This window comes from Lycorma delicatula, chromosome 3 (assembly GCF_047948215.1).
Source record: "Lycorma delicatula isolate Av1 chromosome 3, ASM4794821v1, whole genome shotgun sequence".
NCBI classification, from domain to species: Eukaryota; Metazoa; Arthropoda; class Insecta; order Hemiptera; family Fulgoridae; genus Lycorma; species Lycorma delicatula.
The window spans coordinates 179157680-179175696 of NC_134457.1; the positions used below are offsets into that span (position 1 = coordinate 179157680).

The 18017-nt window shown below is 26.7% G+C and overlaps 1 protein-coding gene across 2 annotated transcripts in view; it reads left to right on the forward strand.

Moving 5' to 3' along the window:
- The window catches only part of Rme-8 (receptor mediated endocytosis 8), a 189307-nt gene that overhangs the window by 25417 nt on the left and 145873 nt on the right, over positions 1 to 18017 (forward strand). Inside the window, exons 2-3 of one of the 2 annotated variants that reach the window (XM_075361095.1) lie at positions 6137 to 6207; positions 17758 to 17836. In XM_075361095.1, coding sequence (XP_075217210.1) covers positions 6189 to 6207; positions 17758 to 17836 — 98 coding nt within the window. In that variant the 5' untranslated portion in view covers positions 6137 to 6188. The remainder of the gene's footprint in view (positions 1 to 6136; positions 6208 to 17757; positions 17837 to 18017) is intronic. The other variant, XM_075361097.1, reaches the window with a different exon arrangement.

Here is an 18017-nt window from a genome sequence, read left to right on the forward strand (position 1 = left end):
AATAAATTTATTTCTCATAGTTAATAAGTGAATTAGAAATATTTGTATTTATTTTGTTACTGGTATTATGTTTTGCATTTATGTAAGTTGTAAAAAATATAAAAAAATCACTTTGCATGTTGCTTTAAATGTTTTGTCACAGTAATTGTATCAAAATTAATCATCTTTGTTACAGACAGGCCGTATAATAAAATGAAATTATGTTATCATACTCGTATATATATTAGAATATTTTTATGGTCAGTTCCATTCAAGTTTGTTTATTGCTAATAAATGTTATTGCTCTGTTAGTCTCTTAACCTCTAATTATTATTAATTATTTCAGTTAGTGATGCCAGATAAAACAGTTAGCATCTTAAATGATGTTTTAAAAAAACATGCATAGTATAATTTATAAACTTGTAAAAACAAGACATTGAATACAGCTAACCTGTAACATTTTATCAGTGTCAGTGTGATAGTATGATAAATGTAATGTAGGACCATTCTTTATTGACATATTGAAAATTGGATTTCAGGCAAGTAATAATTACACAGTTTTATTCATAAATGAATTCTTTTAAATTAATAAAACGAAATAACTTAAGTTTGAGGTTAAATGCTTTAATTATTGAATTATTATATTTAAATAATGTTATTGTTAATCCAGACTGTAATGTAGTTAATGACCCTTTGTGAGATTTGTAATCTCAAATATAAAATTGTAATTATAATATTTATTATATTAAGCATGATAAATTTTACATTTTATATTTATTCTAATGTCTGCAGTAAAGTAACTGTTTGTTAACAGTGAGGACAAATCACACTATTCAGATTTTATTTTTAAAAAAAGTTAACTAAAATTGCTTATATAAATAGGGGTTGTCTGATATAATATCTTGTAATAATTGCAATCTTCTTACTACTTGAACTATTATCATATTTTAATTGTCTTTAAATTAAATTAAAAATAAAATGTAATTTAATTAAAATAAACATTTAAGTAATGGTTGAAAAGTTTTTATGTATTAAACAATCAGTTAGGCACAGTATCAAGTTTGAGTAATTAATGATATGATCTTATAGCTCATTAATTAAGTAATATAAGTTTTTTAGTATTTAGGACAAAAGCTCCAACTGAACCTCACATAACCTAACCGTTTTACAAAAAAAATCTATTAACTGAATTAGCAATTTCACATTTTATTCAGCCTTCTGGCTCTCTGAAATCAGCTGATTTTTTTTAAATTCAATTCCTGACAAATGTCTAATGTTTTTGTTTAGTCAGTTCCTAAGAGATTGTAAATGATGAAAAGATTATTTTCTCTACATGTTTTTTTTTTTTTGTTTAATAATTGTTAAGTGATGCTATTTTTAAAATTATTACTGATTGGTAATTCCTATTACCAAGATTATATTGTAATTTTGCTTTCAGTAATGCTTAATTGAGATAAACTTGATTTCACTGTCTTGAAAAGAAGTAATGTAGGAGATGGTGAATTTGTACTGTAAGGTTGCGTAATGGTTTTTTTAAAAAGACAAAGAATTAATTAAGAATTCTATTTTTGTACTTACCTTGTTAAAAATAACATTATTACAGCTTTAACATAATGCACTGCAATCATGTTAGGCTACATACTTGATAATTTGCTATATTATTACACTTAACTTTTGTCCATTTCATATACTTCTTTAAACATTTTTGTAATTGTTCTAAATGATGCAGTTGTTTGAATTATGATTATTGAGTTCTATTCTTTTACGTATCTTGTGTAATCATATATATTTCTTCACTATTAAAATACAATATCATTCAATAGTGTTGTACTTTGTTTAGTAATCAAGAAAAATTTAATGAATCCATTATAGAGGAAATTAAAAAGTACATAAGATAAATATTTTTATCATGTGTCCAGTTCAGATTACACGTACATATTATAATAGTAATGTATATGAAATATATTTTAAATTTGTACACATTTGGTTGGTTATATATACTGATTATTCATTTTGAAATAGTATAAATTACATAGTTCTTTCAAGCTGGCCTTAAAATAATCTTAACCCTTAAAATAACATTAATCTTTTTTGTTTTTTAATTAAATTAAAACTAAAACAATGAGTGTAAGTTTTTTTTTGCTCTCTTTTATTCTTCCCAATATTAGTTGTAAATTTATTAAAACTATTAAGTTGAAAACAAGAAATTTTATTCTACTTACTTTCACTGATGTAAGAAAATAGTGTGTTTGCTTATTGAAGGCATTTATCCTTTTTGGATTTAAACAATTGTAATTTTTTTCAGACATTTATTAATGTATTTTAATATTATTCATTAGATTTATGTTCACATTTTTTCTTTTTAAAACATTAAATTGTTTCCTGCTAATTTTCATTTTCCACTGGTTTGTTTGTTAAGTGTTTGAACATTGTATATTGCACTTTAATGAGAAATATTGATGTAATTTTTATACATTAATAATCCTTATTTGATGTTTTTGAGAAGTTGGCCATTTCCAAGCGACATCAGATTCAAGTAAAATTTTGTGTGTATCAGTGGATAATTTACATTTTTGACCCCCGTTATTTCACTACATTATTTATTTGGAAAAATAATATTATTAATCTGATATTATTGAATAAATCAGCTTATTTTATGGGTTTTTTATGTAATTTTTGTTATGTATTTGAATATTGCTTTTTTATTGTATTGCTAGAATTACACTTTTTCCTCAAAAATAGTGTAATCTGTTGTTAATTATCTTTATATGATTTTGCTTTGGGTCAAGGTGAGAGGTATTTTATAATTATATAATTGATGATTATTATATTTTCATGTACTATGTTTTAGTTAAGCGAAGATATGTTCTTTATTAATATTTATATTTCTTTATTAATTATTTGTTACATTTAAATGTACATTTGGACCTTTTTTCAAAAGTATTATTTTTTGTTACTGTCATAAGAAATATCAGAACAAAATATAATATATTATGTAATGTAATATAGTTAGAATTAGCTCAGTGGTATTTTATTACATGACTGTTACACTATAGAAGGATAAAATGATTACTTTGTCAAAATAATTCGAGAGGAAAAATATATACGTGAACTTATTCACTAGTGAATAACATGAGTACATATTTTTTTGCTGTGTGAGCAAACATTTTCATTCTCTTCATATAGCATGATGTTGTGAGATATTTACTATAAAAAAAGGATGATTTTAGTATATAACTTGTGTTAAAAATATTCTTACCTATCAAGAACACAAAAATTAATATTTAAATTTTTCTGTTGAAAATGTTATTTATTAAATCATTGATCATGCTACCTGCTGAAAGGATATTAACAAATAAATATGTAACAAGGTGTAGTTGTGTACATCTTCTGAAAACATTTGAATGACTTAAAAAATTATTGTGTATAGCATATAAGACATATTTTTAACTCAGTAAATTAGAGAAAACTGTTTATGTCAGTGTACAATAAATTAAGTTTTGTAAGCATAGTCAGTTGATTTGCAGTAGTTCATTTTGCTTGCCTTTGGGTTTGTGTTGGTGAGCGGTTGTAGTGGGAGAGGATGGGAAGGGGAGTTAATGTAGACTTCTACAGAAAGACAAATACATGCACGCATGCTCAGTTAAACGCAAGAGTGTTTCATGCTAAGTTTGACACTGCAACAGTATAGTTCCTTCACCTGCATCTAATACAATTTTCCAACCTGAGTGAAAACTATGCTTACAAAAGTTAACTTATTGTTGTACTTAGTCGATTACATCATTAAAATTCCTTTCATTAATTTTTTACCACTGATTTATTCTGCAATTTTTGTTTTTTTTTCATTTTCGTTTTTCTAAACTTCAGTGATACTTTCAACTTCAGAATATTTTGAATATTAATACTACAATTTACTTGTTGGACCAATCATTTAAACAGTTTATTTCAATTGTTTTAACTATTATTTTACAGTTATTTATTTTTTAGGTTTGAGACATTTTTCAACTTCGAGATCTATTTTTCCTTTAATTTTTTTTGTTTGATATTATATTAAACTGTCTAATTGTTTTCTCTGGGAACTTTCTAGAAAATCCGTTTCTGAGAATTTCACTTTAATTAAATATTCTTTAACATAAATGTATTTAAAGCATTTTTACTTGTAATAAGAAATTGCACAGATTACTGATATTGTAATAATATAATTACTTTTTATAGGGCTTTTTATGTACTTTTTTGTTAGAACTGTAGCATCTCTTTGTTCTGACTGGAAGGCATCAGAGATTTTATGGTTCCCAAAACCAGTCTTTTCTCAATAAATTTTATACATAAAATTTCAGGCATATTTTAATTTACATTTTGATCAGATCCTAAATCAGTAATTGCGGATGTACCCAATTATTACAATTCTAGATCTGGTACTACTGATTTGTGTTCAACAACTCATTCTCACTGTTTTTCAGGTTGAGATGAATTTTAAAGTTTCTTGTTTTTATTTTTACTAAATGATTATTTAATTCAGCTGATTTATTATTTTTTTTAATTTCTCATACTTTGTAATACATACAGTGGCTTGCAAATTAATCTGAGCACAAATGTATAAAAAGCAACTCTATTTAGAAAAAAATTATATCTGTATAAAATATATAGTAATTAATATGCACTCTTTCATTGCTAATTACTTCATGTACACAATTTGGCATCCATTCAACAAGTGTAATACACATTTTTTTGATTTCATCATCATGACCCATACTGATATTATTGCTTTAATGAGGCCAATTTTTATGGTACAATTGATTCTTTAGAGTCAATTTTTAACTGTTGCTCAAAGATTTTCATTTCGGTTTAAGTCTGGGGAGTTGCCTGGCCACAGAAGTATTAATGTTTCTTTATTTGAAAACTTTTTCCACTTTTTTTGGCAGTATGGCATGGCAGCAAACCTTGTTGGCACACTCCGTTGCCTTGTGAGAATCTGTGACACAACTCTTTCCTTCAGAATTTTGATGTATCCACTCACTTTTCAACATTCAATCTCCTGGGAATAATGAACAAAGTGAAAAATGTGCCTTCAAATTTGAAACAACCCCAAAAATGTTTTTCTGGGGATGTTTAACTGGTTGTTGAATATGAGCCAGTGATGTATTTTCATCTGATGCTTTTCTAACATAAAGCCCTTTGCTCATCAGAAACTCGTCAGAAAACATTACACTTTTCCAGTTTTCTTTGCTCCAGTTTGTGCTTTGGCCCACAAGTCTTTTTTTTTTTTTTATTAAAAGCTGCTTTTTAGCTGGCTGACGAGCTTTCCATCCAGCTGCAAGAAACAGCATCTAACAGTTGTCATGTGTAAATCTGTTCAACTGGCTGCTAATTCTCGATTTAAGTCCACAACAGATAATTTTAGATGAGCTTTACTTGTTCTTGCTAATAATCAATCCTTTGTAGTAGTTTTCCTTTTACGGCGACATTTGATTTTCCTTTAATGAAAAGGAACCAGTTACTTTAAATTTTTTTAAGGTAGCATTTACTGACCACTGTCCAATACCACACAAACTATTTGTTGTATCATACTAGTATGTTCAGAAAGAGAAACAATTTACGAATGCTTTTATGGATTTATGTTCATTATTTATTCAAGACACGCAGAACAAAAAATGAAATATATGATTTTATGAAATTATGTGATTTTATTAAAAAATGAAATAAACTTTCACAGACACTATTTAAAACATGAAAATTGCTAAATAACTAAAGAACAATAACCTCTTACTATACAGACAACTTAAAAATTGTATGTTTTAGCATAAAAAAGCGTAAAATGTAGCATAAAATTGTTATGTGTAGCCACAACGTAGAAATAAACAAAAAATTTCCTGTGTTCGCACTAATTTGCACATTACTGTATTATTTTAAATTTAGTTAATATGTATATTTATGGTAACATGAAACTTATGTATTTATCCGTTTGATTATTATTATTTATTTGTTGAAAATTCTCTTTTTGTTTATTTGGATGTAATAGTCATTAGATAATATTTTTGGCATATGATTTTTTGTTTAAATAATAATAATCCTTGAGAGATTAGTTTTATTACTAGAAGAAAAAATAGTTTATTTTTTTGAAACATAATCTCTCTAAGAAATAATTTTTATCTCACAGGAACAATAAGTGAATGAAACTACATGAAGAGGATTTAATCTGAGAGTCTTAAATGGGGAATAATTTATTCCGTAAGTAATCAAACCAGACATAATTAAGAGATTCTGGTCCTGAGTTTTCATTTTGGGGCTCTTTAATTAATTTGCATACATTTGTATTTATAAAAAGAAATGAAAAATGATCACTTGTTTAATGATATGGCCATTGAAATTTTTTTCTTTTTCTGAGTTTCAGTAAAATCAAATATGTAACTGAAAACATTTATTTCCTTTATTCATTTTATATAATATTTTTAATTGGTGCATGTTTATTGTATTAACAGAATTTGCTTTTATATTTCTAACATTAACTTTTACCAATTTATTAAAGTTATTTTCATTGGCTTCATATTAAAAGATGCATGATTTTCAAAATATAAAGTAAACTCAGTTCACTTTGAATATTCTTTGGTTTTTCATTGAGGTATTAATGTTATTTTTTGGTAAATAAGTATAAAAAAGTTCAAAGGTTTAATTTTTTGTATGTCAGTAAATGCATTTTTTTTTTTTAAATAGTAATTTCTAGCAATGAACTCAATTTTTTATTTTATAATTGTGTGAATAAGTACTGACAGTACATTCAGTTGTATTTTAAAGATCTATGAAGTTGATATGTACAAGTTTTACATAATATGAAGCTACTTATTTGACAATGTAATTTTTTTTTGTCATCTGTTCTAATTTTTTCCCTGAGAGATGGCTGCAATTCTGGGCTGTTTTTGCCCCAGGGCAAAAAAATTCTGGGCTTACTGTTTTTCCCCCAGATATTCTAAAGCTCTGTTTTTGGCATTTTGTTTGACAAATCATTGTTGTTTCTCTTCTAATTTGAAGTTGTGGATATTTATTTCATTTCATTTCAGTTTTAGATAAAAATATGTCACAATGCTGTAGATTTGGAAAGTTTTAGAAATCTGAAGTTTCTTTTCTTTATACACTTTTTAACAAAGTTCTATACGTAGTACTATGTTATTCTATATTGTCATTATAAAGTTTTGTGATCTAGTTTTTCTATTAATTCAGTTTCATATTTTCTATGTGAATGAATTCATCACTTTTTTTTTCATAGTTATAAGTCAGTGAACTGAAACTAATGTTCTGTAGCCACTGAAAAACAAAACTAGTGAATCTATAAAACACACATGCCTTAAAGTATTAATTTGAGTGAATTGTAAGGCGTTACAGGAGTGTGGATTTAAAACTACAAAGGGGAGAAGTATTACCTGAATTCTCTATTGTTTCTATCTGTTTGCAAATAAAAAATTCCAAAAACTTGTGATGTTGAATATAATCGATACAGGTTTGGAGATGAGGCTGCTAGATAGGTTTACTTGTTAAAATTATAAAGTTGACCAAATATCAGAAAGATATTAAGAAATTTTTTTAAGAATGTTAAAGTTGCGATCTAAAGTGGTGCTGTTAGCTAATTAGCAGTAATCCATGTTGTGTAGCATATCACAATACCCATGTCTGCTTTGTGGCCTAGTAAATATTTTCTCTGATGAGAAGAGCTATATTGAGCCAATTTGAATTTCACCTAAATTGTAAATAACATATATACATGAATTATATAATATTAAAAGATGAAAGGAAATCAAGAGAGATAAAACCAAGAGATTGGATCAGCTCTCAATAAAATTTGCAAGACAAATCTGTGATTCTCTGTGATTTTACAAATTTCTTACTCTGGCTAGAATATTCTTATCAGTAGCTGCAGATTCTAACTTAAACATATTTTGTCCCTTTTTTCTACTGTTTTGTGTTTAACAATTATATTATCAATATTTTTGTTACTTATAAAAAAATATTTCTTACATTTTGGGTGTTGATACTTTTTATTTTTGCATCTGTAGTACAATTTTATTAGGATTAATACCTTAACAGTTCAGTTTTTGTATTCATATTATATTAATATCCAGATTGTTTGATTACTGCCCTTATTTCATCAAGAAAGGAACTTTGCCATCGAGCTGCGGTAGATATTTGTTTTTAGGATAAGAATGGATGTGTGGAGAACTATGTGATGGAGCTGCTGTATGAGAGGGTATAGGCATTGACCTTGCACCCAAAATCAGAGAAAGCAAAGCATTGACCACAGCAGAAAAATATAGGATATGATTTCATTAGAGGTTTATTAAATTTGTGAATCTGTATTGTGATTTTTAAGTATCAAGAGTACTTTGAAGTAAATTAAATTGTAGGACAAAATTGTCATTTTTGTCATCAACATTTGTTTTTTTAATATGAGAGGTGTTTAAAGACTCAATCAAGTAGTGATCTGAGTGTGTAGTCTAATTAAAGTTAGATATGGGAAGATTTTTGTGCGAAACCTTTGGTGTTAGAGGAAGACACAGGGATCGCATTTCCACGATTCTGTTAATTTGGTAGTTAAGGATTGTAAGTTACGGTTGATGATAGTGGTTGGAAGAAGCCATATGAAGGTGATAGTAAGTTATGTAAATACACTGATGAAAATGTCTGCTCGAGGCATTTGCATCAGTGGCATCCTGAAAGAGACCAAACTGATGACTGTGATATGTTATCAGGTTTAGAGGGTCTAAAAGACAACCTCTGGTAAAGCCCATGAGGGCTAGGAATGAAGGGTATGCAGTGGATACCAGGATCGTCACAACACAGATTGCTTCTCTTAAAGGGGGCAGGATGGCTTATTTCATTTAAGGCACAAAATTTTAGATTGTAAATGAGACAGTTCTGATTTTGCATCACTATCCCTTATATATATAGAGGGATGTTAGTATGTACCTCACATAACTCAAAAACAATTAGCCATAGAATGTTGAAGTTTTGGATTTAGGACTGTTGTAATCTAGTTGTGCACCTCCCCTTTTGATTGCAATCAACTGGACCAAAAGTGTCCAAAAAAGCCCAAAATCTAAAAAAACTGGATTTTGGACTTTTTCTTAACTGCAGTAATCAGCCCTCATTGAGAGATTTTCAGCGATATATCATAAATGGTACTTATTTTCATTGGTTCTAGAGTTGTAGCCAAAGAAGATTTTAATTAATGAACTATTTGTATCGCACACCAGTTCGAATCACTTTTTTTTTCTTTTTTTAAATATATTCATTTATTAACCTTAGATTGAAAAAAAAATGTGTATATGTAATTTAATAGGCGTACTAGGAAGTCATGTGGTATCCACATCAGTTTTTTTCTGTTATTGATAAGTTTTCTATTTGTGTTCATTTACATTATGTTGTTCCAACATTTATGAAAATTGTTCTGTTTAAAATCTTATCACTTTTCCGATCCAGTTTGTGTGCTTTGTTTTTAATTAAAGTTGTGGAACTTCTCAAATTTGTGATTAATTTTAATTGATGTTATTCAATTTTCTCAGAATTAAATTCTCTACAAAGTTAACTAGAAATCTTTATTTATTATTGTTAAATTAACAAAGTTATTTTATTCCAAACCAAAAAAAGTATATCTTCCAACATAACTTTTTCGTGTTTTACCCTCTTTTTCTTCAATCTAAGCGAGATAGAGATCTTGGACCAGTTTTATTCAATTTCTTAGATCAAAAACCAAAAAGAAGCACCCAAGTTACCCCAATAGTTTTAGTACAGTTTAATTTCACAGAGGGAGCAGAAAGCAGGGTTAAATGTTTTGCAAGCCAAAACTCGCTAATGATTTTTTTTTCTGGCCTATGCTTGTATGAACTTCTTTCCTATTTTCAGCTATAGAATCATCTCCTGAGAGATTCCTGTGCAATTTGGAATCACTCTGTATATATTTTTTGATATAATTCTTAAGTTCTTCTGTTTTGTAATTTTAAATTGGAAAGCAGACTAGGGAGTGCATCATTACACATAGCTTTATCTTGAGAATTTTTGATAGGTTCGGTAAAGTAAATACTTTTGATCTAATATCTAATTTATTTTGTTATGGCTTCTTTATCTTTTAAAAGTATGTGTGATGATGGGAATGTTTGAAATTTTAAGAATATCTCAGGAGAATAATTGATAAATGCTGAAAATTCAGTCTATACCAATTTGTTTCTTTATTTGATATGGTAGGTATCTTCTACTTTTAGCCTAATTAACTACATTAATTTGCAAAAATCCTATTAAATTAGATTTTTTTAATATATTACTTTATAATTAATTAGTTTTTGCTAGTATGTTTATATATATATTTAATTAGATCAACCAAAGTTCAGAATAAATAAGTAGGATGACTTACCTTATTCCACTATTTATGCAACATCATCCTACTTTATTTATTCTATACTTTGGTTGATCTAATAAAATAAATATATTTGTGTATAGTACAGAGGAGTATGATTCTTAAAAGAATTGATTTAAAAAAAAAAAAAAAAAAAAAATATATATATATATATATACACATACACATTTGCAATTTATAAATGAGATAGCTATCTTTATTCATAATAAAGTTAGTTTTAATTTAATATAAAATCTTAAGACAGGTTTACTTAATAGAAAATTTGTTTAATGCATATAAAATGAAACTTTTAATTACTGTGTTAAATAATTTTTTTTTTAAGTATAAAATATTATATTTAATGCAATAACTTTCTTTTTTAATTACATCATTGGTTATATGTCTTAATTATTTAAGCCGAAATTTAGTTTGCGTAAGCTATGATTCTGTTCAAATTACTTTTGTCATGTAAAATATTTGTGTCTGCCCATGGCTTGTGTAACTTTTTTCTTTCTTTCTTTGATTATTTTTTGTTTTAGATAAATCCTATAATTGTACATTAACAGATTTATGAAGCATTGTATCTATGTTTTATAAATAATAGTCATTAAAAATTGGTGATCACCTCATTCCTTAATAGTTTCTCTTCTTTTTTTTAACTTATTTGATGAATAAATCTAAATCTAACCTTTTGATACTATTATATTAAATTGCTACTGTTTTATCATTCTGTAGTATGTATGTTAGTATGCAGTACTACATACTTATAGTATTAGGTTATATAAGAATAAAATAGGGTAGAATACTTTTTTGTCCTTATAATAGTGTTACACACAAAATTTTGTTATAAATGTGTAACTGCTGCCTGTAATACTAAAGAAACCAACCAGGTACATACTTAACAATATTTTTGTCTGATTATAGTAGAAATGTATAAATAACTAAAATAAAAAATATATAGGTATATTTATTTGGTTGGTCGGCTTCAATGTCATGGACAGCGCCTTATAATTTAGTGTAAAAATAATTAAATATCTATTACTACAATAAAGAATAATATATGTGGGAATATTTGAAAAAGGATGATTTAACAACTCTTCAAGAATTTTACCTAAATGGCAATAAAATAGTTGATCATATTGTTGAACAAAATCAAATTAATTTCATTCTTTAATGTAAGTTAATTTTTTTCTTTTTATTTTTTTCTGTACACATTTCACAATATTTGTCAATAAAACTTTAGTGATAGAATTCCAAATCTCTTCTTCCTCTTAATTTTTATATTTAGGTATTTCATTATTTTAATCTTCAAATTTATTTTTACAACTTTGTTAGTATTTTTTTACATAATTTATATTAGGTAATTTCTTTCTAACTTTTATAACAGCTTTTCATATTTATTGCTTTTCAAAATTCTATAGTAAAAAATAAAGCAAAACCATATTATAATCGGCTCTGAAAAGAATAGTGTTTATCTTCTATTATTTTAGGTTATGCATCTTATGTCACACTTGCAGATTAAAATCATTTTTTACTACCTAAGAAAATGAATTCTCTTCCTTTAAAAAATTAGGTTATGATTTACAGTGATTGAAGTCGGTAGGTATGATGTAATATTTAAATGCATTTCATAAAAACCTGGATAATAATGCTGAGACTGAGTATTGCAGAGGATAATGCGTCTTTTAATTTTATGCCAATACATGGTTGTTTGTTTTATTATTAAATTTCTGAGGCACGTTTGGAGCTCAATTTTAAAAGCACATTATGCAGTGGTGATAAATAAAATGATTTAGTTTTTACATACATCAAAAGAAATTCAGGTAAACTATCTTTTTTATACTAAATTTTATTTTATTTTACTGTAATGTATTATGTTACTTTTCTCTTAAATTCTGTAAAATCACAATCATCAATCAAAGTTATTACTTAATCAGAAAATTATCAAAAACATAAACTTCAAAACCCAGCAAGTACTAAAATAAACTGAGTGAGGTTTTGTCTTGATATTGACAAGCAAGTGTTTTTTAGTACTATATCAATTTTTATTAAAATCACAGTGATGAATAGTTTATTGGTCAGAGATGTAATTGGAAGACGTGTTTACAGTTACATTGTGTCTTTCATTAGCAAGATTTTATTTTATTTACTTTTTTATTTTTACATTTGGCCTTTTGAACTCACTTAAACTAATGATATGCACAATAACAACATAATAATTTGGTTCAGTTAAATTACAAGAAATAATTGAATGAAAAAGTTGCAGATTTGGTCGTATGTATTTGTTTTATTATTTTATTAATGGTTAAAATGATTGGGACTCTTTTCCTTGTAATTATAAAATGTATTAATAAGTAATTTATTGAATGAATTGTATGGTAGCAGAGAATATATAGTTATTAATCAGATTATAGTTACTGTTTTTTTGAAAGAATTTTCATTTCACAAATGCTTTTGTAGTATGTAGTGATTCATTAAGTTAATAAATACACATTAATTGATTAGTTTTTTTAATAAATAAATGTATAAATTAGTTGTACATTTTAGGTAACAGGAGTTTCCTCACTCTTAATTAAAACTTTTTAGTGTATATTATTCACAAGACAAAGTAGTACATACTGTAAAAGTACTTGTGAAATTAAGAAAATTGTCAAAAAAAGCAGAAATTATAATTTGATTAAAAATTTATTTGAAGAAATTTATTAGTTTAATTTCTTCTTTTTTTTATAATGAACAACTTAATGTTAGGGTAGATTTAATCATAAATTTAGCTTTTTTTTTTTAGTATTTGTTGCTTTTTATATTAACACATCCTTCCCCTCCTTATTTGGTAACAAGTACACATGTTCGTGCTGCCTCTTCAGAATCTAACAATGCATTTTTCAAATTAAATAAAAAATATTGTAATGATTTTTTTTTAAATATCTGTATATGTAGCCAATTAGCAATCCTTTTCATTATTTATTTGTATAATGTTGAGAATTTATATTTTTCTTTCAAAAATAATTTTATTCAGAATTGTTTTCTCAGAAAATATTTATCAGTGTGTTGCAAAATCCTGTTTTTTTTTTTAATCTAAAAGCTGGAAACTGTTACACAAAGAAATGTTAATGAATAAATTAAATAAATGTGAATGCCTTCCTTTTTGTTGATAAGACATCATATCAAAATCATTAACTCTTTATAAGGTTTAGCTGGAAAAATATGTTAAACATGCTTAATCACCAGGTAGATTTTTTAAACCTTTATATAAAATTTTATTTCTTTGTATGCATGTGTTGTTTTAAAGTGCATGTTTTCAAATAATTTCTTCCTTTTTTTTTGTAACTTTCTGGTTGAAAATTGTTGGTGTGTTTTTTCCATTCTTTTTTCTCTAACTTATTGTTTAATTTACTTAAAATTTTAAATAATGATAGGAAATTGTATAATTTATGTTCTTAGTGAATTTAATTTAAAAATGCAGTAGTATTCAAATAACATAGTAGTAAGAATGTTCAGTAGGAAATTGGTTAACAATTTTCTTTGCTTTGGTAAATATCCCATAAAGTTGTTTCATATGCATTTTCAGCACTGAATATAATCCAATGAAATTCTATTAAAAAACTTTTTTTTTAAAGATGTTTAAATACTTTTAAGTATCTACTCAATTTTACGTGTATAGTAGTTTTTGTTTAAGGAAGTGTGATGAAAATGTAATATTAGATTGTATAATAATTTTTTTTTCCTGTTTAGCCTCCGGTAACTACCGTTTAGATAATTCTTCAGAGGATGATATGTATGAGTGTAAATGAAGTGTAGTCTTGTACATTCTCAGTTCGACCATTCCTGAGATGTGTGGTTAATTGAAACCCAACCACCAAAGAACACCGGTATCCACGATCTAGTATTCAAATCCATGTAAAAATAACTGGCTTTACTAGGACTTGAACGCTGTAACTCTCGACTTCCAAATCAGCTGATTTGGTAAGACATGTTAACCACTAGACCAACCTGGTGGATCGTATAATAAAATTTAGCTCATTTTATCTTGATGACACACTGTTGTTTTACTTTTAGTATAAAGAAAACCAAAAATATTTTTTTGTAAAAAGGAAAGGAAGAATCTGAAATTATTTTAAGAAATATCACAGTTGATTTTTTTTGATAACTCAAAAAGACTTATATACTGATAGAATATAACCTATGCTGACAGCATTGGTACAGCAAACCTCATTCTCCCTGTTAAATGTATGTACTTCTGTTTTACAGCATAGAACAGTTTTATTTATAAAGTAATTTTCAGATCTGAATTTTGATAGTGACTTATAAAGATTCTATCGGATATTGGTTACAGGAATGGTCAAACTGAGACTGTACAAGACTACATTTCATTTACACTCATACATGCCATCCTCATTCGTCCTCTAAAGTAATACCTGAACGGATGCTAAACAGAAAAAAGAAAGGAGTTAAATTGAAGTAAATTCTAACTTTTTTTGGAGAACTTATACAAACTGAAATTAAAAAATAGCTTGTTTTTAGTCGTATTGTTAAAATATATAATAATTACAACTTTTTTATTCAATATTCTGATCTTGATCGAGAGGAATTACTTGAATGGAAAATAGAAGGAAAATGATTTATATAATTTAATATTTTTGTCAAATGTCATTAGATACATGTAATCTAAATTATTCACATTGCTATTGATGACCCAAAAGTCCTCACCTCACTTATTCATTGAATAAAGTTAATATGTTCAAGTTGTCTTTACTAATATTTTCATTCAGACTGTCCTGCCGTTGCATTAATACATCATTTGTGGTCGGGTGAATACTGAAACAAGCTGTTTTACATAATGTTCAGTCAGAATATATATTCCTGCAGGCACATAGCTAGGATTTTTTTTCAGGGAGGGGCTAAGGGAGCTGATAATGATATAATAATAATAACAATAATGAAATTCATTTTTTATTGAAACTGTTTTTTATACTTTATTGCTTATGAAAAGCACAAAACGTATGCTTAGATTTAATTTATAATTTACTATGCTAATAAGAATCATAATGTTAGTATAAATTTTTTTCATAATCCACATTTATACGTCATACTCGTATATTTACACTCCAATAAAAGTTATGAAATATTAGAAAGCTAGTCGTTGATTTTCCTTTCTCGCCATAATATTTAAAACTTCATCAGGATTATCAGTAATATCTTTATGCATTGACAAAAAACTAACGAACTTAATCTTCCATCCCCCTACTTGTTACATGCAGTCGTTTTGACTCACTTCATTGTAGAGAATGATTATTTATTGCTACATATTTTTACCGGAAGAGTAGCTAAAACTTGCAAGAGATTATGGATATTAGGCAAATATTCTTTATTGCAGTGATCCAATACTTCAATCACTTCTAGATCGCATTTTAAATTTAATGAGTTATCTCCTCACACTAAATGAGGTACTCCGCTTGGAGGACAGATTCAGAACATTTATTATCATAATACATCGCTAAAATTTTTAGTTCATCAACTTTTCCAGGACTAGCTGAACTTGGCAAAAGAACTTAAAAACTTTTTGAAGATTCTTGGATCACCGTCTAGCTGCCTATGCATGTGTTTGGAATGAATAAGCAACTGTTGCATTTCTGGCTTGTGCAGGAAATCCCCAGTAATCAATTATTTCTATTAGTATTGTGTCAGAGTGAGCGTGGTGCTCACACGTCGAGTAAAAGCGTTATTCTTGCAGGGTTAAGGTATATAGGAGGGGATTAATGACTAGGGAGATGATTATGTACCAATTTATCTCAAATTTTGTGAAAATACTTCGAGATGTTATACATTACAAAAATTTTAAATGCTAAAAATGGATTTTTTGGACCCAAGTTACTAGATTTAACCCCTGAATGATAAAGTCTAATTATTGTTGGGCAATGAGGGCTACAGCCCCTATTATCCAACAGTTTCAGTGAGGGCTATATCCACCTTAGCCTTCCACTCCACTACATGTGTATTCTATAGTTAAAAAAAGTCTTATAGTCTTAAAAGTTTTATAGTGTTTTCTGTAATCTTTGCATTGTTCCATAATATTTAAAAGAAAGTTTAAGTTTGAAGTCTAGTTAGGTTAAATTATTATATAGCACTATCACCCAGTCATTTTTTCATTAAAAATTACATCGACTTAGTCTTGGTTAGTGGTGGAAGATTATTAGTATGATGGAATACCATCTTCCTAAATGTAAAAAATTCTAATATTTTCAAAATTTACTTTTTTACATGGAATAATGTAGTTAAGAGTAATTGGTTTATTGATGAACTATTCACTCGTATGGTAATTTAAAAAGGTGAAAATAAAGGCAAACTTAAAACACTACTTAAGGTTTCACATTTCAATGAGTAATAATTTTTGGGGCTTTGTATCTGTAGTTTTTATTTGCATATCAGTTTTTATGAATTTATTTTGTTTCTTTGAGGTATTGAAAATTATTTATCATCGAATGTTGAAGTTGATAATTCAGAAAAATGCAGTTTAAAAAAAGCATGTGTTAAACAAAACTGCATAACTTATAATATATTTCTGTAATTATGTGAGCCATAATAGTTATAGCCAATTATACTGGCTATAACTTTAAATATTTTAGTTGTATATGCACATGATGGATGTTGTGTTAAAAGTAATAAGAGTGAAAATATCAATTTCATTGTATTTTTAACTTTTGCGTTTAATGTTCTTTAACACAGAATGCAGTATTAAATTTTGGCAGCTTCAAAAACGGACTATAGATTAAACTGAAAAGCTTTGTAAAATAAATTCAGCATAAAATATTAGCACATAATAAATTAATTACAATTAACAATTGTAATTAACAAGAGATTAATCTATGTGATTAAATAGTATTATTTTTTAATAATTTGTAAATAGAACTGTTTATTCATCTGCAGGAAATTAATATTTGTGAAAATAGTTAGAAAACATCACCATTGTGTTCAGTCTGTTTGAGTGTCTCTCTTTCTAAATATGTTTGACTTATTTATAACCTGTTTTAGAATTGTTAAAAGAAAGTCTCCACAGAAAATAAAATATTATTTGTTATATTTTGAAATAGTTATGATATTATCACTGTAGTAATAGAGTTTGTACATTTTTTTTTCCAAAAAAATATTTTTATATAATTTTTCTTGTTTATTGCTGCTATTAATTAAGTGATAAAAAATAATAAAGTCGGTACGTACAGTTATATTCTTACATAATTACTGCACAATAACTATGTCACTAAAATATATTCCCTGAATATGTATATTATGTGTGAACTTGTAAATGCACAGAATTTAAGTTAATAATATTGGCATTAACATTTTATGTTTACTATTCTATGATGCAAATATAAAACTGACTAATATAATTTTTTTAATATTAGGTCAGGAGATGATGTCTTTACCTGACAATGAAGAGGTAGCGAGCTATTTGTGTACAAAACATTCAGTATGGAAGGGAAAGTAAGTTGTCATTTTTTAAATAATATTTGTTTGCTTAAAAATGTTTTTTTTTTGCAGTTTGGTACTGCACCATTTATTATGTACATTGTGTGAGATGGGCTTGTAGAGTGGTTACTTGAGCATCATCATTTGCAGTAGAATATAATTTGCTCAAGTTATTTTTAATGATTTCAATTTAAAC